The 26,815-nt window shown below is 41.0% G+C and overlaps 2 protein-coding genes across 2 annotated transcripts; one reads left to right on the plus strand and one right to left on the minus strand.

The window, feature by feature from the left end:
- Positions 1 to 277: 277 nt before the first annotated feature.
- Positions 278 to 14,278, minus strand: LOC134795614 (disks large-associated protein 5). Its single transcript, XM_063767514.1, has 10 exons — positions 14,190 to 14,278; positions 13,992 to 14,089; positions 12,645 to 13,710; positions 11,975 to 12,117; positions 10,471 to 10,629; positions 8,578 to 8,743; positions 8,138 to 8,358; positions 5,016 to 5,093; positions 2,711 to 2,958; positions 278 to 1,149 (listed from the first exon to the last, which is right to left on the minus strand). Exons 1-10 carry the CDS (start codon positions 14,191 to 14,193, stop codon positions 894 to 896), a joined length of 2,439 nt encoding a protein of 812 aa, XP_063623584.1. The 5' UTR covers positions 14,194 to 14,278; the 3' UTR covers positions 278 to 893.
- A 335-nt stretch (positions 14,279 to 14,613) lies between these two features.
- On the plus strand, positions 14,614 to 26,387 carry LOC134795711 (diphosphoinositol polyphosphate phosphohydrolase 1). The gene is made up of 4 exons (XM_063767653.1): positions 14,614 to 15,061; positions 15,167 to 15,322; positions 20,987 to 21,357; positions 22,316 to 26,387. The coding sequence occupies exons 1-4, from the start codon at positions 14,963 to 14,965 to the stop codon at positions 22,377 to 22,379; spliced, it is 690 nt and encodes a 229-aa protein (XP_063623723.1). The 5' UTR covers positions 14,614 to 14,962; the 3' UTR covers positions 22,380 to 26,387.
- The last annotated feature ends 428 nt before the right edge of the window (positions 26,388 to 26,815 follow it).

Here is a 26,815-nt window from a genome sequence, read left to right on the forward strand (position 1 = left end):
GGCAAAGTGCCCAAATATATCGTAACACACATTATTTACCAGAGAAATAAGAATGTGTTCCGGTATATTTGGCCACTCTGACAGTCACTATACAGGCTGGCTGTACATTTAGCAGCACAGGCTATTATTCAACTGGATAAAAAAAAAACAAGTCAAAACATTTTTAATACCTCGACTAAAGGGGCCCACAGATTACCAGTTCGCCGGACGATATCAGCCTGTCAGTTACACGCAATAAGGTGACAGTTTCGAACAACTGACAGGCTGATATGTCCGGCGAACTGTTAATCTGTGGGCCCCTTAACTTTATCGTGCCATAAGCTTTGTAACTATGTTCACAAATAGCGCTTGCATAGATAAATGTGCAAACTAAGGTAATGTTACTGTTTTCTCTATGGCGCTGGACCACATCGTTACAGCATTATATTCAGAACCGTAAAGCACCACCAAAGCCAGCTAACTAAACTGCGGTTACAATATTTTACAGATCTTATAGTATCAAAACTAAAATATTACTTTGCTAATCCGCGAAAAGATAACGTGCTAGTCAATCAGTGCTCCGGCAACATCTGCTCCTGAGAATGCCTCTAGGCGAAACACGTGTCGAGTATTGTTCTTTTGGTGGTGGTGTGTTATATTTATTTGCGTATTTATTTTTGTCATGGGAGGGTGGGAACATTAATTGCATGTAAAAAATACGCAAGTATAACGGGTTAGCACTGATTGACTAGCACGTTATCTTTTCGCGGATTAGCCAAGTAATATTTTGGTTTTGATTAATATGGATTTCCGCAAAGTAACGCCTGATTCTATTCACTAGATCTTAGTATTCTTTTGTCGATATTTTATATATTGAACTAGTCATTATCCAAATTCCTACCACTTATGGTGTATTACACAGCTACAGCGCTTTTTCGTCTCCGCGTCGACCGCTTAGGTGTCTCAGTCTCCTGGGCCTGCACATTCTTCTTCCTTGTAGAGCGTTTGTTCTCCGCATTGGCGTCGGACTCTACTAAAGGTGTTTGTGCGCTCTTCTTCGTGGAGCGTTTCTTTTCTACCTCGGTCTCTACTAGGGGGGTTTGAACACTCTTGCGGCGGCTGCGGGTCATGACCGGGCTGGGCTGTTCTTCGGCGTTTTGTCGAGATAGCCTGAAAAAATAAATAAAACTTAAATAATAATAATGCAGACGGAAGTAGAAAACAAAGACATACAAAAACAAGATGGGTGGATGAAATCCGCTTAACCTTGGGGCCTTACTGGGCCAGAGTTGCTTCTGAAGACAGAGTACAGTGGAGAAGGTTGGAGGAGGCCTATGCCAAGAGGCACACCGAACTGCGGGACATTTTGTAGTTTACAAAAAAAAACGATAATATCATTTTAATAACCATTGTACCCAAGGATCGGAAATAAATGGCTATACAGGGTGGAAAGATAAGTCGGGCCCTGGAGGGAAACTACCTTAAATCCTTAAGCTGGCTCATTTTACTTAAAGGAGACATTCCTTTATTTTTAAAAAGAAACAAAACTGCATTCAAACATTTTCTAAATCTCGCTTGCCTCGCCCGGGACTCGAACCGACTAAAAATTCCAAAAAATAAAAACTCGCAATTTTATTCTACTAGTCGATACAGTTAATGTTAATGATAACATTTCTCCAAGAAACATTAGGTCTTACACTCGTCTGTCGTACAAAATAGCCATAAAATCTAATATTTAGTACTCAGGATTTTTTTAGACAAGCCAAATTGAAGAAAAAAACTTTGAATGCAGTTTTGTTTCTTTTTTTTTTTAAGTTTATTTATTCACTTTTACATGCATGCAAATTTTAATACAATTTTTACATGCATGCCACTATTGGAAACCTCTAGGGTTTATGTAATAGTTGGCGAGATCGCGCGGTCCAATCCGCGTTTGCTTAATACTATTATTAATTAATACTTAATACTATTATTATTTATTACATGCTTAGTTGTGTTTCGGTAAACTTAAATTAATCTATGAATATCAAAATCTCTGCTTCTATTTTATACATTAGTCTAGACTTAGGTAGTATTTTTTTAGGATTGGCATACATTTGCCGTGATTTTCAACAATGTTAATGAGATCATACTGTAAATTCTTAGGTAAGGTGTTTAATATATATGGGAGTAGAAATTCAATTACTCTTTTACCGTATACATTGTTACTTTTTGGTGTTGTATATGAGGGTAGATAGTCTAAGGTACGTAAATTACTGGGGCGATTTTTTTTATCTAATGATGGTATGATTTCACACTCCTCTGTTACTAAGGACAAACAAAACCTATCAAAGACGTTAATAACTTTGCAATGTTTAAATAGGCCCTTTTAATCATTTTTATACTTTTCTCTAATTTTATTCGGTACAATTGTTTTCAGAAGTGCCGTTTGTAGGTTATAGATTTGTTCCAAATAGGTTTTGTATGTCCGCCCATAGCTTGTGATACCATAACATATAATTGAGTCGGCGAGTTAAAAATAAGGAATGTCTCCTTTAAGTAAAATGAGCCAGCTTAAGGATTTAAAGTAGTTTCCCTCCAGGGCCCGACTTATCTTTCCACCCTGTATAGAATGCAGCATGGTTCCATTTTTATCGCTTGTTACTATGTCACTTTCGCACTTACGTACTTGTTAGAACGTAACAAGTGATAAAAATGCGACCGTGCTGTTTAATGCAATTCTTGAACTAACCTTGACTTTCTTGTCGAAGCTTGTTTTGGCGTAGCTGTATTCTCCTTGTCATCGGCCGGCAACGGCGCTATCCCTGTCTCTCCTACTGTCTCTTTCTCACAGCTGCTGTAAGAAGTGGGACTGGAAGGCTCGTCGTGGAACAGCACGGTCTTAAGTTTGTCCGGTTTCTTGCTGCTGACGGGGTTTTGCTTGAGAATGCTGCGCGCCGGGGTTGCGTAGAGGTTCACCGGGGTGATGGTTGGGGTTTGCTGGAATATATTTAGAAATAATCAGTTGAATATTCGAGTTTCTCTGCGAAATCAAGTTACTGATGATGAGATCCTCAAGAGAACCAGGATTATTAACACATTCAGTGCCGAAAACCCGACTATCGGGTATTTTATGATTTCGTTCCAGGGCCGGACGACCCGATAGTCGGGATCGTGGTACTACTGCTTTATATGACGAAATTGTTGTTGCCTGGTGCGGACGTCTTGCTTGGCTGGGTGGCAATGAATGTGTTAATATAGCTCAGAGTCGCCAAGCAGTCGCCAGAGCACATTGCTCTTAGAACGTTTAGTTCTTACCTAAACTACACCTACACTACAGCTCATCTGTTTTATGAAATTGCCATTAAATAGTCATTATTCATACTGACCGGTCAAAGTGATTAATCATGCAGTTTTAATTGGCTGCTATTTAACTGATCACCAGATTTAGTAAAATTTAATACCAAAAAAATCTATTTTACCACCCTAAAATCATGAATGATCACCAAAATTATAACACCATTTTAATGTGAAATGATTACCAATTTTATTACATTTTACTATCCTTTTAAAGGAAATGACACCAAACTAATCATTATTAACCCAAAAATAGTCAATGATTACCAAATTTCAAACCCCATTTTAATGTAAAATGATAACCAAATTTTTACATCTTGCTATCCTATTAAAGAAAATGACACCAAAATAATCATTGTAAACCCAAAAATAGTAAATGACCACCAAAATTAGAACTCCATTTTAATGTAAAATGATAACCAAATTTTTAAATCTTGCTATCCTATTAAAGCAAATGGCTCCAAAATAATCATTGTAAACGCAAAAATAGTAAATGATCACAAAAATTGTAACCACATTTTAATTAAAAATGTGCAAACATTTAATATATCGTTATCCTATTAAATTAATTAATCCACTTCGTCATCTTTTTCTAGTAGCATTTTATTTCTGTAACAGTCGCAGTTCTAACCTAACCTAACCCACTTTTCTAGTAGCATTTCTTTTCTGCAAGGGTCGCAGTTCAAACCTAACCTAACCCACTTTTCTAGTAGCATTTCGTTTCTGTATGGGTCGCAGTTCAAACCTAACCTAACCCACTTTTCTAGTAGTATTTCTTTTCTGTAAGGGTCGCAGTTCAAACCTAACCTAACCCACTTTTCTAGTAGCGTTTCGTATCTGTATGGGTAGCAGTTGAAACTTAACCTAACCTACTTTTCTAGTACCATTTCGTTTCTGTAAGGGTCGCAGTGCTAACCTAAGCTAACCCACTTAACTGATAGCAGTTTAACTTACTTTTCTAGTAGCATAACGAAATGCTACTAGAAAAGAAGATTAGGTTTGGTAGGTATGCGGTGCGGGCTACGGGGGGTTGAGCGGGAGGGGCTAGTAATTTTGGCATCAGTTTACTTTATTTGGTAATATGTATACATTTTTTGGTAATCATAGTGGTTTATTTAGGTGAAAATATCGCATTAATTTGGTCTTCAAGATTTGGTGATCATTAATGATTTTTGGTGATCATTCAATATATTTGGTATTTGAATACAATTTGAAGTGCAGTCGTAATTAAAGTGGTGGTACTTTTGTATTTTTAGGCCTTATTTTTTTGGTGTTCAGTAATTTTTTTTGGTAAGCATGATTTTTTTATTTAGGGTACCAAAGTATTTTTTGGTGGTCATTATATTTGTAGCCGTTTTAATTACATTGCCTACTTGATCAAATATGTATATAGACCGGTCATTAGTCATAGTGACGGGACTTATCGCCAGTACCGTCTTTACCATAAGGGCACACGGGGCCCGTGCCCAGGGCCCCCATCCTCAGGGGGGCCCGAAGGACAGACAGTAACAGTATATTTGATTACCCATAATAACTTTAAGCTCATAGTAAAACAGTGTTAATTTAATTCGCTTTCTTGACTTTCCAAAAGGGCCAAATTCTTATGTGCCCAAGGGCGCCAACGTATGTAGTTTAAGACGGGCCCTGCTTATAAAGTTACCTGTAACGTATACACCAACAGAATATTCAACAACACTTACCATGAGAGGAGACACACCTTCGATGTCCACGTTCTTGCTCATCAACGATGCTCGCAGCATGGCGAACGACGTCGAGTCCTGGATAACATACGTAAAAGGGTCTTATTTTTGATACTAACTTTTCAAATAGACTGTTGTGACTGACAAGATCAATAATTTCTTTTTAACACTCCCAGGAACTCCCGAGACGGACCGTGACATGCAAGCGTTGTTTGAGCATAATAATCAGGAAAATGTATTTATATTAAAAAGCTGTACCGAAGACCAAATCCTCAAAATTATTAACTCAATAAAAACAAACGCTAGTGGCTTTGATAATATTACAATAGAAATGATCCGCCTCACGCTGCATGTTACCCTGCCAATAATAACACATATAATCAATGCATCTATTGCATCTGGTACCTTTCCGGAGGCTTGGAAGCTTGCTCGGGTAAAGCCAATACCCAAATCGAATAGAACCGAAGACTATAAAGATTTACGCCCGATTAGTATCCTCCCGGTACTTTCAAAAATTATTGAAAAAGCAGTCTGCGATCAACTCACAAAGTACTTGGAGGTAAACAATCTACTACCGTGTACGCAGTCAGGTTTTCGGAGCAAACACGGAACGGCCACGGCATTGGCCAAGGTCACAGATGACATCATTACAGCGACAGACAGGGGTATGGGATCTGTCCTCGTCCTACTGGATTTTTCCCGCGCATTTGACTGCCTTAACCCGACACTGCTGCTATCTAAAATGGATTACTATGGCGTGAGCGCATCTTCATGTACATGGTTTCAATCATTCCTCACAGGTCGAAAACAGTACGTAGAAATACCAACGGAACAAGGCAAGTTGATAAAATCGAGAACGGAAATAATCAACCGCGGCACACCGCAGGGATCAATTTTGAGTCCGTTGCTCTTCATTCTGTACACAGCTGATATGATTAGTAACCTAAAACACTGCAACGTACACTTATACGCAGATGACACGCAATTATATCATTCATTTGATCCAAAAAACCTGAATGAGTCCCTTAATAAGATAAATGAAGACTTACTAGCTATAGCAAAGTGGTCGCAGAAAAACAATCTTGTGTTAAACCCATCGAAGTCACAGTATATAGTTCTAGGAAATAAATGGCAGCGCGCAGCTATTAAAGAACAGAACCCAAGCGTACAAATTGGTAACGAGCCTATCACCCAAGTCGAAAGTACAAAAAATCTGGGTCTCGTTTTGGACGGCGAGTTGCGTTATGTAGAGCATGTTAATTTAAAAATCCGTAATGCCTACTACCGACTCAAGGTACTATATAATATCCGGAAATACCTATCAGTCAAAGTGAGAGAGATACTAGTGGAATCGCTGGTACTCTCTCATTTTAACTACGCAGATGTGGTGTACGGGCCAAGACTGTTAGCAGAAACTAAAAAAGCTATACAACGCGTACAAAATGCATGTATTCGCTTCTGTTATGAGGTGCCTAAACGAGCACACATCACCCCATTTCTTAATGACAAGAAACTACTAAACATGGAGAACCGTAGGCATCAACATTTGGCTTATACAGTTAGAAAGGTTTTGGATCTCCAGGAGCCCTACTATCTATATGAAAAGCTAAAATGGATAAAAGACACACGCACCAGGTCGCTAAGAAGCTGCACTAAACTTGCTATCCCTAAACATAAAACAGCACTCTTTAGAGGGAGTTTTAAATTTGCTGCTGCCAAAGTGTGGAATGACTTGCCTCCACCTCTCCGTGAGCCTATGCCGCTGTTTAAATACAAATGTTTAGTACACGCTCACTTATTAGACAAACAGAGTGGAACTTTCCCTCCCTACTAAAGTTTTTAACCACGTAAGTGTCCGCACATCACATACACATAGACAAACGTACAATCCCCCCCTCCACACACAGTCATATATATATAAATATATATATTATATATACACACACACACACACACACACACACACACACACAAAGACACACACACACACACACGCCGACATACAAACATAATCGCGAGCATGTGTATTCTCATAATATTATTTTCCAATATAACCGCCGCCGCGTGCCGCGGCCGCTGCTGGAAGCCATCGCGAGCACGGACTTCTGGCCGAAGGGTGTGATATTTCGGCGGTTCCGTGGGAATCTGCCGAATCCTACACCAGAGCAAGTGACGCCGCAACAGAAAACTGCGTCACGAAAATGATTTTTTAGTATTTAAGTTTTTTATTATTGTATATATATGTTAGTTTGTAAGGTATGTATCTATGGGCCTTAGTAGCCTGAAAATAAATGCTTTGATTGATTGATTGATTGATTGATAGTATGACTGTTACTTTTAAGTGTCAAATGTAAGCAAGCGTATCATTTTTTCTCTCATGTCAATTTAACTTTTTAATATTTTTTAATGTATTACTGTTAACTTGTAACTTATCTGCTAAAAGCAATAGGTAATGTTAAATACATTCGAAATGTTAGTTAGTAAAATTTTAAATGTTAGTAGTAAAATTTTAAACGAGCACCAAAGTACGGAATTTGTCATAAATTATGTAACATTCTCCGACCGTCCTTAGTCTGGGACCGGTCTGAAAACCAGCGCCGGGCATCTAGGCCTGGCACACGCTGAGACTGGAACCCTTTGCCTAATACAAAAATCTTCTCACCTTTTGCTCTGTATAATTTGATAATTTAACGGTTGTATTTTATTATGTAAGTAATTCTAACTCTATGTTATTTTCGTGTATGTGGCAATAAACCATTCTTATTCTTATTCTTATTCTTAAATCAAATTGCTTTAGTCTTCGGCCATTTTAAATATGTAGAGCAATAAATAGGGTATTAGACATAAGAAAGGGACAGCATAATTTATCCTTGAATCGCTGTCATACTTCGGTTTTGTAGGAAGTTTCTTTTCTGTACGGTAGTACTATTACTTATTCTGTGACGAAAGTTTAAGTGTGTTGCTTACCTTAGACACGGATTTCTTGGCTTCACTGGACAGTACACTTTTCAACAGACTAACCTTGTTGTTGGGTGTGCCCGTGGCTGGAGACCCTCGCTTCATCGGAGAGCTGATTCTGAACAAACCTTCAAATGTCTCCGTTTCAAACTGACTTAACTAACCTTAGACACGGACTTCTTGGCTTCACTGGACAGTACAGTTTTCAGCAAACTAGGCCTGTTGTTGGGTGTGCCCGGAGCCGGAGACCCTCGCTTCATCGGAGAGCTGATTTTGAAGAAACCAGCCTCAAATGTTCTGGTTTCAGGGGATGCTGTTGGCTCAGATTTCTCAGATTCCGAGTTTTCGGATTGAGATTCTTGGTCTTTCTTTGCTTTTCTTGCGGCTGAAAATTCGAATAAAGAATGTAGGTCACACAACTACTGTAATTTTTTGCTAGAAGGTCAGACATTCGTTCTGATATCTAATTGATAATGTTGAACTTTATGTTTATAGCTAAAAAAACACTCTATACACGTCGAGTATATAAAACCTATTAAAGTAGTTGAGCTCGACTGCTTACGACTAGGCCACAGAATATTGTAAAGAATACAATTCGACTCACCAGCAATCATCTCCCTGAGTCGGCTGGGCCCTCCAGTGGGCTTGGCAGCTACTTTCTTGGCCGCTGGCTTGGCGACCACTTTCTTGGCCACTGGCTTTTGCTCCTCGATCCAATCCCGCAGCCGTAACTCTTCGAGGCTCTTGAAGCGCATGTCTACATTTTCAACCTGTGTAGAGTTTAATTGTTGATAAATACCTAAAGGTCAATATTACCCCAACATATTTAGCATAGTTTTTTTGGGTTCCGTACCCAAAGGTTATTACTACGACTCCACTGTCCGTCTGTCTGTCACCAGGCTGTATCTCATGAACTGTTTAGACAGTTAAAATTTTCACAGATGATGTAACAACAAATAGGTACTAAAAAATACGGAACCCTCTGTGGGCGAGGCCGACTCGCACTTGTCCGGGTTTTTTTACATTCTTATATTAATCATAAACAAACAACGGTAAAAGTCAGTCAAATGTGCAATTTTGTCATCTGAAAATTCATTTAAGTAATCTCGAGCTATAAAGGTGTGTTTTAGTATATATAAAAGGCTATTACTAGAAGAATTTATAGACTGACCGCTTAAATGAGTCCTCGCCTGCGCGGTACGAGGGCGACGTCTAGCGTCGGGCGAGGACTCATTTAAGCGGTCGGTCTATAGTGACACTACTGACGAGAATTTTTTTAAGGGTAACACTCGCCTGCGAGTAAATACTCTAGCTATTATGCCTTCACACAGAACGAGCCGTCTCGCGAGGAAATTGCCTCGCGAAGCAGCTCGGTCGGTGGAGACGTGCCTCGGGCGGACAGACCGAGCCGCTTCGCGCGGCAGTTTCCTCGCGAGGCGGCTCGCTCTGTGAGGACCCGCCTATTGACGTTAGTGATGTAACTAAAACCTGGATAGTTCACCTGCATGAACACCATGTCCCAGAAGCCGTGCAGGTCGGCCGGGGTGACGAGCGCGGCGCCGGGCGCGGGCCGCGCGCAGCGCTCCACCAGCCCCGCGAGCTGCTGCAACTACTGCTGCAGCACTAACTGCTGCAGACACCTCACCTGCATGAACACCATGTCCCAGAAGCCGTGCAGGTCGGCCGGGGTGACGAGCGCGGCGCCGGCCGCGGGCCGCGCGCAGCGCTCCACCAGCCCCGCGAGCTACTGCAACTACTGCTGCAGCACTAACTGCTGCAGACACCTCACCTGCATGAACACCATGTCCCAGAAGCCGTGCAGGTCGGCCGGGGTGACGAGCGCGGCGCCGGGCGCGGGCCGCGCGCAGCGCTCCACCAGCCCCGCGAGCTACTGCAACTACTGCTGCAGCACTAACTGCTGCAGACACCTCACCTGCATGAACACCATGTCCCAGAAGCCGTGCAGGTCGGCCGGGGTGACGAGCGCGGCGCCGGCCGCGGGCCGCGCGCAGCGCTCCACCAGCCCCGCGAGCTACTGCAACTACTGCTGCAGCACTAACTGCTGCAGACACCTCACCTGCATGAACACCATGTCCCAGAAGCCGTGCAGGTCGGCCGGGGTGACGAGCGCGGCGCCGGCCGCGGGCCGCGCGCAGCGCTCCACCAGCCCCGCGAGCTACTGCAACTACTGCTGCAGCACTAACTGCTGCAGACACCTCACCTGCATGAACACCATGTCCCAGAAGCCGTGCAGGTCGGCCGGGGTGACGAGCGCGGCGCCGGGCGCGGGCCGCGCGCAGCGCTCCACCAGCCCCGCGAGCTGCTGCAGCACTAACTGCTGCAGACACCTCACCTGCATGAACACCATGTCCCAGAAGCCGTGCAGGTCGGCCGGGGTGACGAGCGCGGCGCCGGCCGCGGGCCGCGCGCAGCGCTCCACCAGCCCCGCGAGCTACTGCAACTACTGCTGCAGCACTAACTGCTGCAGACACCTCACCTGCATGAACACCATGTCCCAGAAGCCGTGCAGGTCGGCCGGGGTGACGAGCGCGGCGCCGGCCGCGGGCCGCGCGCAGCGCTCCACCAGCCCCGCGAACTGCTGCATCTTCTGCGTCATCAGCAGCCGCGCCTGCCCTACCGCTGTTAGCACTAACTCCTGGAATAAACATCCTATTGTTATTGTCGTGTTTGCTGTACCTAAAGTTCTTGTTGTGTGTGTGTATTGGCCTACACAGCCATGAAAAACGTTGTTGCCCTACCTGACACCGCTTGTATATTCTGTAATAGACTTGAAGGCCAATGATGATCACATTTTGTAAGTGTAGCCCTGCTAAAAATGTGCTGGATGTGCAAGGTGCAGAAATATTACATAAAGCTTTAGAAAACTATTGAAAAAATTCACAGGACGTATAGGAAGTCATTTTGGAAAGTCTTAAAATATTAAAATGAAAACTTCAAATATTTAAGGCATAAACAGTAATTGTTTCTCTACAGTCTACATCTTTGTGACTCAGCTAAGGCCTCGTTTAATGGTTTCTATGAATTACCGAACTATAGGAAATAATACAATATTACACAAGCCATTTTTTTGGAGTGACATTTCGATCATTTCACGAGCATTATTCTTTCACATATCAGTGAAAGAATAATGATCAAAGTCAAATGGCGTTCTAACAGTTGTAATCGTCTGTCGAAAGATGGCAGAAAATGTACAGTACATTTTAGCTACATAATTTACCATGACAGTAACTCTCTATTTCAAATTCTCTTTGCAAACCTGGATAGGCTCCGGCAGTACAGTCTGAGCAAAGATCTGGTCCCAAGTGTCGCACATGGCAGTAATGCAAGCGATCTCAGAGTTCAGCTGGCGACGGAAGTGGTTCACGGTTTCCATGTTGCTGTTGTCCTCATCCAACAGTCCTGGGCGTGATTAATTAAGGATAAGAGTGAGAGCGAACCTGGATAGCCTCAGGCAGTACAGTCTGAGCAAAGATCTGGTCCCAAGTGTCGCACATGGCAGTAATGCGAGCGATCTCAGAGTTCAGCTGCCGACGGAAGTGGTTCACGCTTTCCATGTTGCTGTTGTCCTCATCCAACAGTCCTGGGCGTAATTAATTAAGGTTAAGAGTGAGAGCGAACCTGGATAGCCTCGGGCAGTAGAGTCTGAGCAAATATCTGGTCCCAAGTCTCGCACATGGCAGTAATGCGAGCGATCTCAGAGTTCAGCTGGCGACGGAAGTGATTCACGCTTTCCATGTTGCTGTTGTCCTCATCCAACAGTCCTGAGCGTGATTAATTAAGGATGAGAGTGAGAGCGAACCTGGATAGCCTCGGGCAGTAGAGTCTGAGCAAATATCTGGTCCCAAGTGTCGCACATGGCAGTAATGCGAGCGATCTCAGAATTCAGCTGGCGACGGAAGTGGTTCACGCTCTCCATGTTGCTGTTGTCCTCATCCAACAGTCCTGGGCGTGATTAATTAAGGATGAGAGTGAGAGCGAACCTGGATAGCCTCGGGCAGTACAGTCTGAGCAAAGATCTGGTCCCAAGTGTCGCACATGGCAGTAATGCGAGCGATCTCAGAGTTCAGCTGCCGACGGAAGTGGTTCACGCTTTCCATGTTGCTGTTGTCCTCATCCAACAGACCTGGGCGTGATTAATTAAGTTATAATAGGCATATAAACAATTTCATTTTACACTACTCGCCAAGTCGCCACACTACAGATGTATTGCATAATTGTTTTCTATCGTATTTTCTTGGAAAAATTGCGTATTTTCAGAAAATATTTTGTATTTCTAGTAAGTATATTGTTTTTATATAATATATAAACTTAAATAAATTTCATATACTATTAAAAAGTGACCTATGCCGCCGTGGCCCTGGTGACCGAATGGCTCAGCACCTGCCGCGATAGCAGAGGACGCTGGTACGATTCCAGCCTGGGGCACTGGAGGCCTTAGTCACTTTTCCTTTATATATGACATTTATTTCAGTTTATAACAACTTAAATAGCTTATTGTAAACATGAACATTATCAACACTTCAAGATTTCTTACAAGACCAAATTTTATGGTGGGTTGTAATTATTGCTAGTATTGGTATGATTTAGTTTAAACAAAAGAGATAAGGTCAGGACAGACCTACTAAATAAAAGTATATAAAAAAAATATACCTTCTTCCAGTTTTTTCTTCATCTCTTTCCTGGCATTATCCTTTCCTCGTGACATAGTGACGCACGGACTGATATTCTTGGCCTCCTCTGCAATCTGTTCCGGAGTCAGCGGCATATCAACTGCCTTTGGAGAACGAAGCTTTTCTTCTGAACTAGACTCACTCCTAGGGACCTTGTTTCTGGGAGTACTTAGTTCATCTTGTGATGACATTGATGCTGTGTCTTGGGACATTACCGCATCTTGTGAGTCTTGGGATGACACTGAGTTTTGGGATGACATAGATGCAGTCTCTTGTATGTCGCAGGCTGAATCCTCGGAGGCAGAGGTTTGTGCCATAGGCACTGGTTTTTCCTGAGTTTTAGTAACTGATTTTCGGCTTGGCTTACTTCTTTGTTTACTGGGCTGTTCCATATCACTGCTGGATGAACTGCTTTGGAACATCTGTTGTTTCAGTGGTGGTGGTTTGACTGGCATTTGCATTGGCACTAGCTTTTTCTTGTTATCTACGACCGGTTTATTTGAGGCTGGTCTGGCTCTTGTAGTTCGGGTGGTTTTGGTCTCTTTCTGCAAATTTTTGGGTAGCACAGGTTCAAAAGTTATGTTAGATTTCGGTTTACTGGCTTTTTTTTTGTTTATAGGTGCCAGGGTGGGAACTTCAGCATTTAAGAAGATAGAAGGTTTGAAAACGGCATTACTTGGTGCAAAGGATTTTGTTTGTGAATTTGAGGGCTTTGATTCAGTCTTTTGCCGAGCTTGGGATCTTGTGACTCGTCCTGATGTGCTCGGCATTGGCTTAGGGGGAGGTGGTGGAGGCCCAAATGTCTTTCTCTGAGGCACTCCGGCAACAAATGGCTTCTTTTTCTGTGCTGCAGCCTCCTTTTTCTTCTTGTCCTTCTCTTCCTTCCATTTCTCCAACTGCTGTTTTCTGTGCAGTGCTTTCTGCTGGGCATCGGAAAGATTTGGTGCCTTGGGGCTCTCGCATTTTGTGATATTTCTGATTCTGTCAAAGACAGACAAGCGACTGCTCTTTCTATTCTTGATATTAGTCTCCAATCTCTTTTGGACCTGCAAATCAGTTTTAAACTATAAAAGACAGATAGTAATCAAAACTTACTGATGCAAACATACTTTAGGTCTGAACTTTGTGTATCTAATAAATGTAAATAATGTAAATGGTTAAATTGAATTCTACATTTTCACATGTTGGTTAACGAGTAACGAGGTGGTCGAAATAACACAAAGTTCAGACGAGTAAAGAGACCATGTTCACCTACCGCATGCATTTTAATGTTTTTAAGAATACTGGGGGATAACAAAACAATCACTAATTAAATGTTGGACAGTACCCCTCCGGCTACGCTCACAAACTGCGTAGGCCTTATTTTATGGCTCTTCTTCGTAGTTGGTTGCTGCTTCAGTAGAGCCACTAAATCGAAGCTTGTATCTTAAACCAAATAACAAACAGATTAATAAGCCACTTTTACCACAAACCTACATCTCACAAATGCAAAGTAAAATATTAAAGAATTGATTGTATAACTTACCCATTCCTGACCTGAAAAAAAACTAAAACAAAATTAGAATAGAAACAAAGTAACAAACAACCTCAACCTCATCTATCAATTTTTTGAAATAACTGCATTCACCGTCAAACAACAGAAAAAAATTAAAAGCATAGACAATTAGTAGCTTGTTTTCGATTACAAATCGATGTGCACTGATATAAGAATCATATCCATTATTTCAAGCTTCATAACAGTGAACGAATAGTACACATTATTATCAAGTTTTGGCAATGGCTAATTTTAATCATTTTAATATATTTTTATTACAACATGAACAAAATATGATTGATTGATTCTAATAACTCGAGTAGTCGGTTTCCAACTCGATTGTCTGATGTCACGCTAGCAACATTGCACGCTTCTGCCCTCTACAAGCGTGGCATGGCAACCTTGTTTCCTTCTTCCGGCTGTCAGCTGATAGTCCCTTGCTTTTGCTTTCCAAAACCTATTTCGATTTTCGCAAAGAAAACGTCAGGCACCATTCAACATGGGCTCGAAATACGCGATCAAGAGCTAGTTATAGCTGAAATATTGCTCTAATTGTAGTGTTATCGTTATTATAGTTTCATTTTACATGTACGTTGTGTAACTTTTCAATTAGTCGAAAATGGATACGTTTATCACAGGATACTTCAGTTATGGCGTTTGTTGATCACTAAAAAATTTCATTCGGTTGATAATTTTCTTTATATTTGATGTCCGTTTTTCGTTCGTGATCGTCTGTTTCGTTCGCGTTTACGTGTTTACTCGAAATGGTGAAGGAGAAGCCAAATTCGATCCGGATCTACGATGAGGAAGGTTTCCGACGCCGTGCGGCTTGTATATGCGTGCGGTCCGACGCCGAAACGGAGGTTAGCGTCAAGAAAATAGTACACTGCATTATTAACTAGCGATATTTGTTTGAGGAAGTTCACCATTTTGTTTTGAAACGTGTAAAATCGGTGTGTTTGTGGCAGGTGTTGCTAGTGACATCATCTCGGCGGCCGGACAACTGGATTGTGCCGGGCGGCGGCGTGGAACCCGAGGAGGAGCCGTCCGTGACGGCCATGCGGGAGGTGCTGGAGGAGGCCGGCGTCATCGGCAAGCTGGGCCGCTGTCTCGGCGTCTTTGAGGTACCGTGTTTACCATCACATATGGTCATAAAAATGTGGCGTCAAACAAGCATTTATTTGCTTAAACGAGTGAAAAACAAGTCCTAGTCATAACAGAAATAGAGACGTATTATTTGAGTCATGATATAGGTTAGGTACACTAATCCAATACTTCAATATCTGCAGCATATTGATTATGCATTTACATTGGTGCCATCATAGTGACTTCAATACTGATTTATTGCATTATGTTGTCATTATATTTTATTATGTAAAATTACTGACTTGTAAGTATAATCCAGGTAATAATCAGAAAGGACCTATTTCTATTATAATGGAATTAACTATAGACAACATAGAAAATAGACTTGTAAGAAACCCCTACACCAGGTTATTGCGGCTCTTTAACGGTTCAGCCAAGACATTGAGTGACGGCGGCAGCGATAACCATAGCTTGGAGTGAGACACAGCGATCGGACCTTTCATTCCCACCTATGGTTGTCGCTGTCACTAGTCGCTCAATGTCATGGCTGAACCATAAGCCACACAAAAAATAATATTTGAGAGTTCTTAGACCACCATAAGCAACATATGTGTTTCTTTGAGCTACATATTGCTGATTTTTGCTGTGCTTGGCTTTTTTTTCTAAAAAGTTTGCAACCCCTGCCCTACACAATGTACAAAATTACTTCATGAAGAATAAACAACAGTGCCCTTCATCATCTGTACAAAATCTTCCATTAGAAATAAACTGAGACTCGGAACACTATGATGTCACATATAACATGTTGGTAACAATACAATCTTCATCAATGATAATTATATGTTACTTTATAATAAATTAAGAGTGATAGTAATCTGTACATATTACAATGGCAGGTATAAATATATCTGTTTGTGTTCTGAGCAAATAGGGCTTAGTTGAGAAAAATACTAATGCAGACTTTTGCCAAAAATTTAACCGAAACTGAAGGTTCGGTTTTGCTCTAGTCTTGGCCAAAGCCAAAACTTCAGTTGGACACTAAAAAAATATACAAGTATAATATTTTGCCCACTCTTTTTTTTTATAGTGACAAAGTCTTATAAAACATGTAGGTAAGTAAGCTAACAGCTAGAAGTTCTTATAGTGTAGACCTATAGTTATTATATTGCAAGGAGCTATTGAATCTTAATGTACAACCCTTGGTTTATTAAAGCAATACAAACAAGCCTGGGGGCCTAGCCAAAATGACAATTGTACATTAACAAATGTTATTATTATACATATCTAAATCACAGTAAAATCACCTATATCATTTTTGTAAACTAAAAATCTGCCTTAAAAATAGGCCAGGGTTAAATGCAACTCTAGAGCTGTTTCCCACTGACATCCAGTTTTTTGCGGGTGCGGTTTTTTGCAGGATCCAGTTTTCCGTAGTATGCATGCAGGATCCCGCAAACAGAATCCTCGTGTGAAAGTTACTATATTAGCACTACTACTAAAACGGGATCCAGCAAAAAACCGTACCCGCAAAAAACTGGACGTCAGTGGGAAACAGCTCTTACTAGCCAGAGATAAACCTTATGTGGTTGCAATAAAGTTTAAAAGAGTTAACTGTGTCAAATGATACCTTGCATCTCAGGAACCAGTAATGACTCAACAGTATTATTAATTCAACAAACACATCCTTTTTGTATTTCCTACACTTGTGCTATATAAGGTCACTTATTTACAAACCGCTTCTCATTGCCAGTCACCATAAATGGGGCCTTTGACCTTTCGTGTAAACAAATTGTAAAATACCTATGCTGTTTATGCAGGCTTTCGACTTAGGAGCTAAAACTGGTAAAATTATGTGCTGTGGGCCAGTGGTTCCCAAAATTAACTGGGCTCCGACCCACCTAACAAAAACTGCCGTCTTAAAAAGTGGCATAAAATATTATGATAACACTCAGATGCCCTAGTAGTTCCAAGGCACACTCAATATATCCCCTGGAGCGCCCCAGAATTACCGTAGTATGGAACTCCTATACTAGTTACCAGCACACGTGTCTGTCTAGGGCGCTCCACGGGATATAGGTGTAGACCAGCGGTCGGCAACAAGCGGCCCGCGAACCTCTCACTTGCGGCCCGTAAGCCTCCCTGGCTATTTTGTATGTAATATGGACAAACGACAATGTCTGATAAACTCATAAATAACCGCGTCAACTTCGTTAACTACTATGTGGCCCTTGGCCAGGCGTGGCTCACTCCGCGATTTCGTCGCTTTGCTACAGGTAGCTAAAAGTACATCCGTTCCGCCCCAATTTTGGGAAAAGCCATAAGCCGCGCGTGGCGTTGTCGCCACCTAGCGGCCATATATGTGCTGATCGTAACAGACGCGTTTTGTTAGAGAGTTAGTCTTCTGTACCTAGTACTATTATTTATTCTGTGCCTTGGCTGCTAAAAGGTTGCCGACCGCTGGTGTAGACTAAAAAGATGGGCCACAGCTTTCTTTTATACAAGGCAGATTGTATGGCTTCTTGTTACAGATGTACAAATTACGGAAAGTTTCCAGACAGAAATTTCTATTCCAATACAAAAAATTCCTTAAATTTACCCATGTGAAAATATCTCAATTTTGGAAACTTGCCGACGTCACACCAGTAATTTTGGCTTTTTCGCGTGCCAGAATGGCCTTTAATTCCCTACTTAGAATAGCTATTAGACCATTAGGCACCAAAATTTTTATGTATTTTTAACCGACTTCAATTTCATAGAGGAGGAGGTTCTGTATTCGGTTGTGGCTATCTTTTTTTTTATAGATATATCTAAACTTATAGTATTTGTTACAGTAACCTTCAGGTATCATTGTCTGACTGTTCCGACTGGGTGCGCAGTAAAATTAAGTTTTTTGAGTTGTTACAGTTTACTACCCTTCTAATGAATAAAAATGTTTATTCCAGTCCTAAATACCTTTATCAGCGATACTCAAACTTCTTTATGACCATTTTGAGACTCAAACAACAACAAATAAAACAAGTTAATAGCTTAGGGTCTACCGCCGAACCACGTTCGACGTGTTGCCTCCCTGTCACACTTACGTACGAATTTACAAGTGCGACAGAGAGGCAACACGTCGCACGTGATTCGCGGTAGGCCCTCTGGTCGTTTCGTTTATGACGATTATTTAAGATATTTCTGCTGTTTCCATCTGGAAATTCGACCAAAGTAGTAGGTAATCGGACATTTCGATTAAAGAAATTTAAAGGATAATATGATAAATTGGTAAAAGAACGAGTTACTTACAGTAATATCAAACTGACTCCAACATAATTAGAGTGGTTAAAAATGTTTTTCCTATGGCTTTTTTATTTTATATTTTCATCAGGAAGATCCTACTTAAGTCAATCAAGACTTAATCTTCCTTCAGAATTAATAAAATGGATTTTAGCGTAATGCTATTTTTCGGATAGGGCGATGTAATACGTCTAGCCTATAATAGGGCTGAAGACATAGTGTAGACTAAAATGCAATTAACACATTCATTGCCACCCAGCCAAACAAGACATCCGCGCCAGGCCACAACAATGTCGTCGTATAAAGCAGTAGTACCACGATCCCGACTATCGGGTCGTCCGGCCTGGGAACGAAATCATAAAATACCCGATAGTCGGGTTTTCGGCACTGAATGTGTAAAGTTATTCTCCTTTACCATACGCGTAAAAAGGAATAATTAGGACCCAAAGTGTGAAGTTAGCGTGACCTTGTTTTTAGCGCTGAAAGTCAATCGTAATCTCAGTAACATATTAACGGCCGACTTTAATGGATCCCGGTATTTACTTCGGAAACACCTCAATATAGTTTCGTATAAACTTTAGCATTCGTTAGTTAAAATAGAGTTAAGACCAGGCCGCGTAGCCAAGATGCGAATCGCTTACGCTCCGTAGCGATCGAAACGCAACTGTCACTGTCACACTAATATGGAAGAGTGATAGAGAGACATAATGCTTTTCGTTGTCGAAGCGATAGCTATTGTAACCTTGGCTAGGCCGGCAGTTGAGCGGTTGCCTATAGTACGAGGTTCGGTTTACATTCAGACTACTCGGACACCCCATTATGAAGCGTTTAGTCACAGAATAAGTAACTACCGTACAGAAATGACACTTCCTACAAAACCGAAGTTTGATAGCGATTCAGGGTCGAATCATGATATCCCTTTCTAACTTATGGCATTATCCCTTTCGGCTATTTAGGGTTGTCAAAATTCAAATCATTATCTTATCTGTGGTCGTGCACGCAAAGGGACGTCAAGTTTTGTCAACCCTAATAATTGCTCGGAGCAAAGCTAAGCCGAACGGAGCCGAGTTAGCCCGAAGTCAGGAGTGTCTCCCCACTGGTTTAGTAATAGCGCGAGATCACCGCACAGGGGGCCTACCTAAGATGATAATAGTTCGCACAGAAACGAAACTTAACGCTATCTGTGTTTATCGCACTAATATGAAAGAGTGATAGAGAGATAGCGTTTAAAACGATCGGCATATTGGCTAGGCACACAGGTGAAAATTTACTTGTATAATTATTAAATTCTAGAACATGAGCAGAACTACTGAGTTGACCTGTGACTTCACATATTTAGCCATTTTATATCTAGAAACATTAAAACAAAAAAAAAATTAAACCCCATTTTACCGGACGCATCGCTTCAACCGCAGAAGTGCAAGTGTGGTCTCAGATCTCCAATTATATGAAAATGGTATGAGTCACGACAGTTACGAGATTGATTTATCTGAGACGATAGCTCGGTAAGCTGTATATGTCCATACCGTTCTTAACTTTATACATATATTTATATGTAAGTATACCTAAGGATCAGTTCATAACCGTCAATAATCAATACATTATTACTTTGACTATAGACCTAGTTCAAAACACTAGGCTGTTGGAATGACACATCAGTAATAGTGATTCAAAGTTGCAAAATTCGATTAGTTAGCGTCTTACTTACAGGTCGTTGACCCGACCTTGATTCGCGACCGATCGCATTAGAATTCATAGCGATATTAATTGCCATTACGTTCGTGTGTACCGGGAGCGTAAACAGTTTTATTATCTGTTTTACGTTTCCTTTATCAAATGATTTAATTAGAATTTAATCAAAATTACGGCTAAGACTGGGTAGCGCAGATGGTGTATGTTTTACTTTACTGCCCTATGTATGTAATATACTAGTATTTGACTTTTCCTGTAAATGTTTACTCTTTCTAACGCTTATAGAAACGGAGTAGCCATTAACAGGCGTTCCCCTCTGTCGAAAATAGGCGGCCAATGGTCATACACATTGTATGAACTGACGTTTATCTGACATGGCTATTTTTACGTTACGCATACATTTGACGTGCCCCTCCCCCGCAAAAATCGGCAGTCTGTACAGAAAATTACAGACAAGGCGTCTCCGTTTGGTCATATATCGGTCAACACTTTCAAAAATAGACTAGATACACATTTTAGAACTTTAAAAAGTGCAAAATAAAATACAAGTGCTTCGATATACACGCATCAGCTCTAAGAGCTGCTAGTGTATCAAATAAAATAATAATAATATACTCTAAGTTCTAACGTATCTCAGCACTACTAAACTAATTAAGGGGGAGACATGAATTTATACAGCGCAACTAAAAGTAGCCAGACCCTACATTTATTAATCAATTAATTTATAATTTCAGAACCGCGAACACAAGCACCGTACCGAAGTGTACGTGATGACGGTCACCCAAGAGCTGGCCGAGTGGGAGGACGCGCGCCTCATGGGCCGCAAGCGGCAGTGGTTCTCCATCGACGACGCGCTGGCCCAGCTGGCGCTGCACAAGCCCATCCAACGGCACTACCTGCAGCAGGTGGGTCTCACTCTAACGCAGGGCTCGTGTGGACGCGGGAGCGGGACGGCTGAAGGTCTGAAGTGTGCGACGGTCATCAAGAGCTGGCCGAGTGGGAGAACGCGCGCCTCATGGGCCGCAAGCGGCAGTGGTTCTCCATCGACGACGCGCTGGCCCAGCTGGCGCTGCACAAGCCCATCCAACGGCACTACCTGCAGCAGGTGAGTGTCACTCTAACACAGGGCTCGTGTGTACGCAGGAGCGGGACGGCTGAAGGACTGAAGTGTACGACGGTCATCAAGAGCTGGCCGAGTGGGAGGACGCGCGCCTCACGGGCCGCAAGCGGCAGTGGTTCTCCATCGAAGACGCGCTGCTGGTGCTGCACAAGCCCATCCAACGGCACTACCTGCAGCAGGTGGGTGTCATTCTTACAGTCTCACTATCATTTCTGACTGAAGTTAAACGCGAGCTCAATGCAGATGAAGTGCCATGGCCTTGTAGTGATTTGGTTTCAGCTGTCAACAGTTCAGGTTTCGTGAGTTCAAATCACAGCGGGTAAGATAAACCGTAAATTAGTGCAGACAGAAACAATCATCTGGTGCTGGTAATAGCAATTGTTGCCGACGGTACATTTTTAGGGTTCCGTACCCAAAGGGTAAAACGGGACCCTATTACTAAGACTCCGCTGTCCGTCCGTCCGTCTGTCACCAGGCTGTATCTCACGAACCGTGATAGCTAGCCAGTTGAAATTTTCACAGATGATGTATTTCTGTTGCCGCTGTAACAACAAATACTAAAAACAGAATAAAATAAAGATTTAAGTGGGGCTCCCATACAACAAACGTGATATTTGACCGAAGTTAAGCAACGTCGGGCGCGGTCAGTACTTGGATGGGTGACCGTTTTTTTTTTGTAGTTTTTTGCATTATGGTACGGAACCCTTCGTGCGCGAGTCCGACTCGCACTTGCCCGATTTTTTGTTTTAAAATTTGGCGTCCGGTCAAACAAAATGGTGCTCTCGATGATGGCATTTTTTTTATAGGGATTTCACATTGGCCTGTTACTGGTTAGGTTAGGCCCTTGAAAGCCCCATGAAATCAATTCAATCAATCCCTTGTAGCGCCATCGCCATGATTAAGACATTTATGAAGATTATAATTTGCTATTTTTTTATTCCAGCTCCGACGCAGCCGGAAGCCGGACCCCGACGGGAGCTAAGCTGTGTCCTGACAGGTTATTGTGATGTTCGCTGTCGCCTCCCGCACCTTGCCACATTCTGACCTTCGACACAAGATAACTTGACACAGAGTACGAACTGCGAATACGTTGGGCTTTCTTTAACCTTTTGGACGCCAATGACCGATATATCCGCACCGCAGGTCCAACGCCAAAGACTGACCACAGAGCAACATATACCTAAGTGCATACGCATAAAGTTCAATTTCAGTTTTGACACTTCGGTGACGTGGCGTCCGAGTGACAGCTTTTGTGTTTGACACGGCGTCGAAAAGGTTAAAATCCATAAATTCCGTTTTAACCTTGTGAAGTCCCGTGTCATGATTATATTGGGTTTGGACTCTATACATACAGTGCTAAAGTTAAAATTTGTCTAAAAGTGATGACGTCAGTGGGCCTAGGAGCTTAAGTTTGCTTTATAGTACATTGGTATACTGTTATTTTCACATTATAATGAACTCTGCAGAAGTAAGCACGTGTTTGTAAATCAGGCCGTTAATGCGGTAAAGTTTTGACTAATTAACGTCTATTTTAAGGTATCTAGTGTCTTGATATCTTGTAACTTGTTAGGTTAGAATGGGACGGTCCTGGGAGGCATAACTTTCGCATTATACATTGTAGATGCCGCATATTTTAATCTTCTACAATACTATTTTAGCAGTGTTGGCTTTCGATTTGTCCTAGTTTTACACCAGTAATTGTATTTATTATAATCATAACACGTATTTTATTTATGAATAGACAACTGTTTAGTTATCATCTCAAACAGGGCTTAATGTATGGGCAATTTGTCCGTGTCGATATTGAATACCTTGACTGGACAACGGGGCGCCTCGCGAGGCAGCTCTGTCTGTAAAAATGCCTCTCCCGAGTCATTTGGGTCTTTAGCGTTTGTGTGCATGCCTATTTAAGTGAAAAATGCTGAAATAAGTTTCACTAGATGTCGCTTCTACATCGAATGATACTCCCATAAGCTATGTCCACACTGTGCCTTTTTACGATAAACAAAAACATCTAAAGATGTGACGAGTTACGGCATAACTATGGTCTAAGTGTTACCTTCAAGACTAATACCCAAGTGAAATATATTTTGACAAATGTCAAATGGCCCATCACTGACAGTCGGGTGCCATTATGGCACCGCCATAGTCGTGCACATAGCCCATTGGTGAGTGACGTTTTTGAATATTACGAATGCAGCGAAAAACTGAACTCTTTTTTTAAAGTAAGGATAGATCCCTAAGCCAACACTTTCATATTCGACCGCTATAGGGATGGGTATGAGATTATTGTTATTTTATTAAGGCGCCCAGTTTGTATCGATATACTGTCCTATATGAATGACAAATGTAATTTTAATGAGAAATTATCATAGCATGAATGAACATTTATACTGTAAATTAAGACAATTTTAATCAACTGACAATAGATCTGTTTCATGTTTTATTGTACATTTTCATTTAATTAATTACTGGAATTGTATTCTTCGGACATTCACAAGTTATTTTAACTCATAATAGGGCAGTATAAAAGTGAAAATGTATACTTATTGTACTATTAATACAACAACTGCAAGAAACCACTTAAAAGTCTAGACTTATAATTATGTGGTATCTCGCAGTAAGATTTTCATAAATTTTATTGCCTGTTTCACAATAGACAATGTGGAGTTGCCACTCGGTCATAAAATGCCATATCCTCAAAATACCATAGATTCTAAACCCTGAACGCCACGCCTATCGTGTTACCTTGTCGGAATGCACTGAGCTATATATTGGGCCGCGGGCGGCAGTTGACGTCTTTAGTGGTATATCTTTCGCAACAACATACCTATCGAGCTTATGAAATATCAGTTTCAATCATTTGTATCTATTACTGCTTTCTGATTAGTTCAGGGACCGAATACCGGTATATTTTTCATACAAATTGACCGGTATTCAAATTCGGTATCTTGGTTTATGTATATTTTTGCACTTAATTTAGCTAATCTATACTATTTTATAATATCAAAGAAATAATGTGAAAGTTATGAGACTTATGAGATATTTTGATTTTTAGTTATACCGGTAACGATTCCTGGATTAGTTACCAAGTTGGCGATGGACCAGCAGGTTGATGTTAAATTATTTATTACGTACCGGTTGTGCTTAGATGAACTTGTATCATATCAAATTGTCCCGTGCATAAGGGGTCATCCATTAATTACGTCACACGTTTTGGGGGTGGGAGGGGGTCAAGAAAATGTGACATATTGTGACATGGGGGAGGGGGGAGACACAAACTTTGTGACGTAAACGAGATAAGATAAAATAGTCGTGTTTATTTATTTATGAGCTCCTTGTTCACTTCAACACGTCCGAGTGCGACTGTATTATCGACAATGAAAGGAACCTCTGGAATATCTAGTAAACAGAGTCTTGGTAGTTTGAAAATGTGTCATTTTATGATTTTTTTAGAACAAACCAACGTTTTACAGGCAGATTCACGAAAATTGTCGAAAATAGAATGAGTGAAACTGAATGATATATCCATTTTCATTTTATTTGTGGCAAATTTCGTGAAATTACCTTTAAACATGCAATACATTCTCTCCCATTCAAACTTAGGTTTTTTTTTCATAAGATAGTAGTAATAAAATTAAATTTTCACAGTCAATATCTAATGAATTTAAATGTGGAATCAGTCTGACATTCACATTGGCCTGTCACTGGTTAGGTTAGGTTACCGGACTGAAACTCGGCTAGGGAACTTCAGCGAAAACTGTGAACCTTATGTCAACGAAATAAGGATCACTGTTGGACGCGTTCGACGAAAGTTTGTAAGAGAAAATTGACAACGCGCGCGTAGAATTTTGAGATTTTCAGCTTGTAAAGTGACAACCATAAAGAGATGTTATGATCCTTGGCAACCCCACTTTTCGTTTTGATTTATTTCTTTTACTTGGCTTAGTAAGGTTTCATTCGCACTAGCGTTTCTACAACGCGCGTTTATATGATACAAATGGATACCCGTGCATTTATTCACACGATGGCGCTGGCGCTTTTTTTAACGAGCGTTGTTGGATTTTCGACTTTGAGTGTTGGCCGTTAAATCGAATTTAGCGTTCGAAACTAACTAACGTCAGGTATTAACGCGACACTTTTAAAACTTTCGTGTGAATGAGGCCTAACAGTTATACTGAATGTGTAGGTACATACTCAAAATCTCGTGTACCTTTATAGATTGAATGTGTTATCTAAATAAATTTGGGGTTGCTATTGATTGATCATCTCGCCAGCAACCCAACATAATTTATATGTCAATTTTGCGTTTTTAGTAAGACTGAAGGCGTATCCAGACTAGTCAATTTTTGGCCAATCTGATTAAATTGCCCGATCGAATCAGGACGTGCGGACGCAAACGCCAATTTGGCTCGTCGAATTCAACCGCCGATAGTGACCGATATTACCGATAAAATGAGGTGCGGACGCAAGGATACCAATTTGTGATGACAGTATTTTCGTTCTGGGGCATTTTTTCAATTTAGAGGGCTCTAATATCACCATAAATCTAAAATTGGTGATTAAATTGGAGATTGACGCAAATTTCATTTCTGATCAAATCGGTCGATTTGATCATCCCGTCTGGATACCGCTTGAAGAAAGCTATTTGGAGTGCTGAATCGTCAATGAAAAAAAAACATAAAACAGAAAGTGGGGTTGCCAAGTAGATGGTCAGTAACCTAGTGTTAGCGAATTTGGTATTTATTTTTTAGACATTAGAGCTCATTTTTGATGTTTTCTGCGCGCGAGTTATCACTTTTCCTCTGTAACGTTGGCGGTATCGGTAGATCATCGCTATGAACACTTCTTTTCTATTTTTACGTATATTTTTATACTACGATGGAATAAATGTTAATTTTATTTTGTTAGCATTAAAACGAAAAAGACATCGCCGATATTTTTATTTAAATTAAATCTTGTTTTTTTTTTAAGTATCCTGGTATAGTTTTAATAATAAATTTATATTGCTCTTCTGTAAAGGGTTTTTGTTTGATAAACTGTCTCCAGAAGATACATTTATCCTAAACCGACACTTTACATTATAAGCAAGGACACTTACAAAATAATCCTGAGCGTAGCGAGAGTTCACTGTATTATTAGTTTTCAATTTAACTCTTAACAAGTCAAAGGGAACATATTTACCGGTGGTGGTAATTTTAGTTCAATTTTGAGTAATATCTGACATTCCTCTGCCTTATGGTTAAAAGTATTTATTAGCCCCCTTATTCATAAACGTTTACTAAAGTTGACAAGCCGATAATAATCGTTTGTCCCTTTCCATCATACCAATACGTCGGAAAAGGACAAACGATTATTATCGGCTTGTCAACTTTATAGTTCGTTTTTTTTTATCATTAGAAAAAAGGTAAACAATCTTTATGTGTCTTTTAATTGAAAAACA

This window comes from Cydia splendana, chromosome 12 (assembly GCF_910591565.1).
Source record: "Cydia splendana chromosome 12, ilCydSple1.2, whole genome shotgun sequence".
Classification (NCBI taxonomy): domain Eukaryota; kingdom Metazoa; phylum Arthropoda; class Insecta; order Lepidoptera; family Tortricidae; genus Cydia; species Cydia splendana.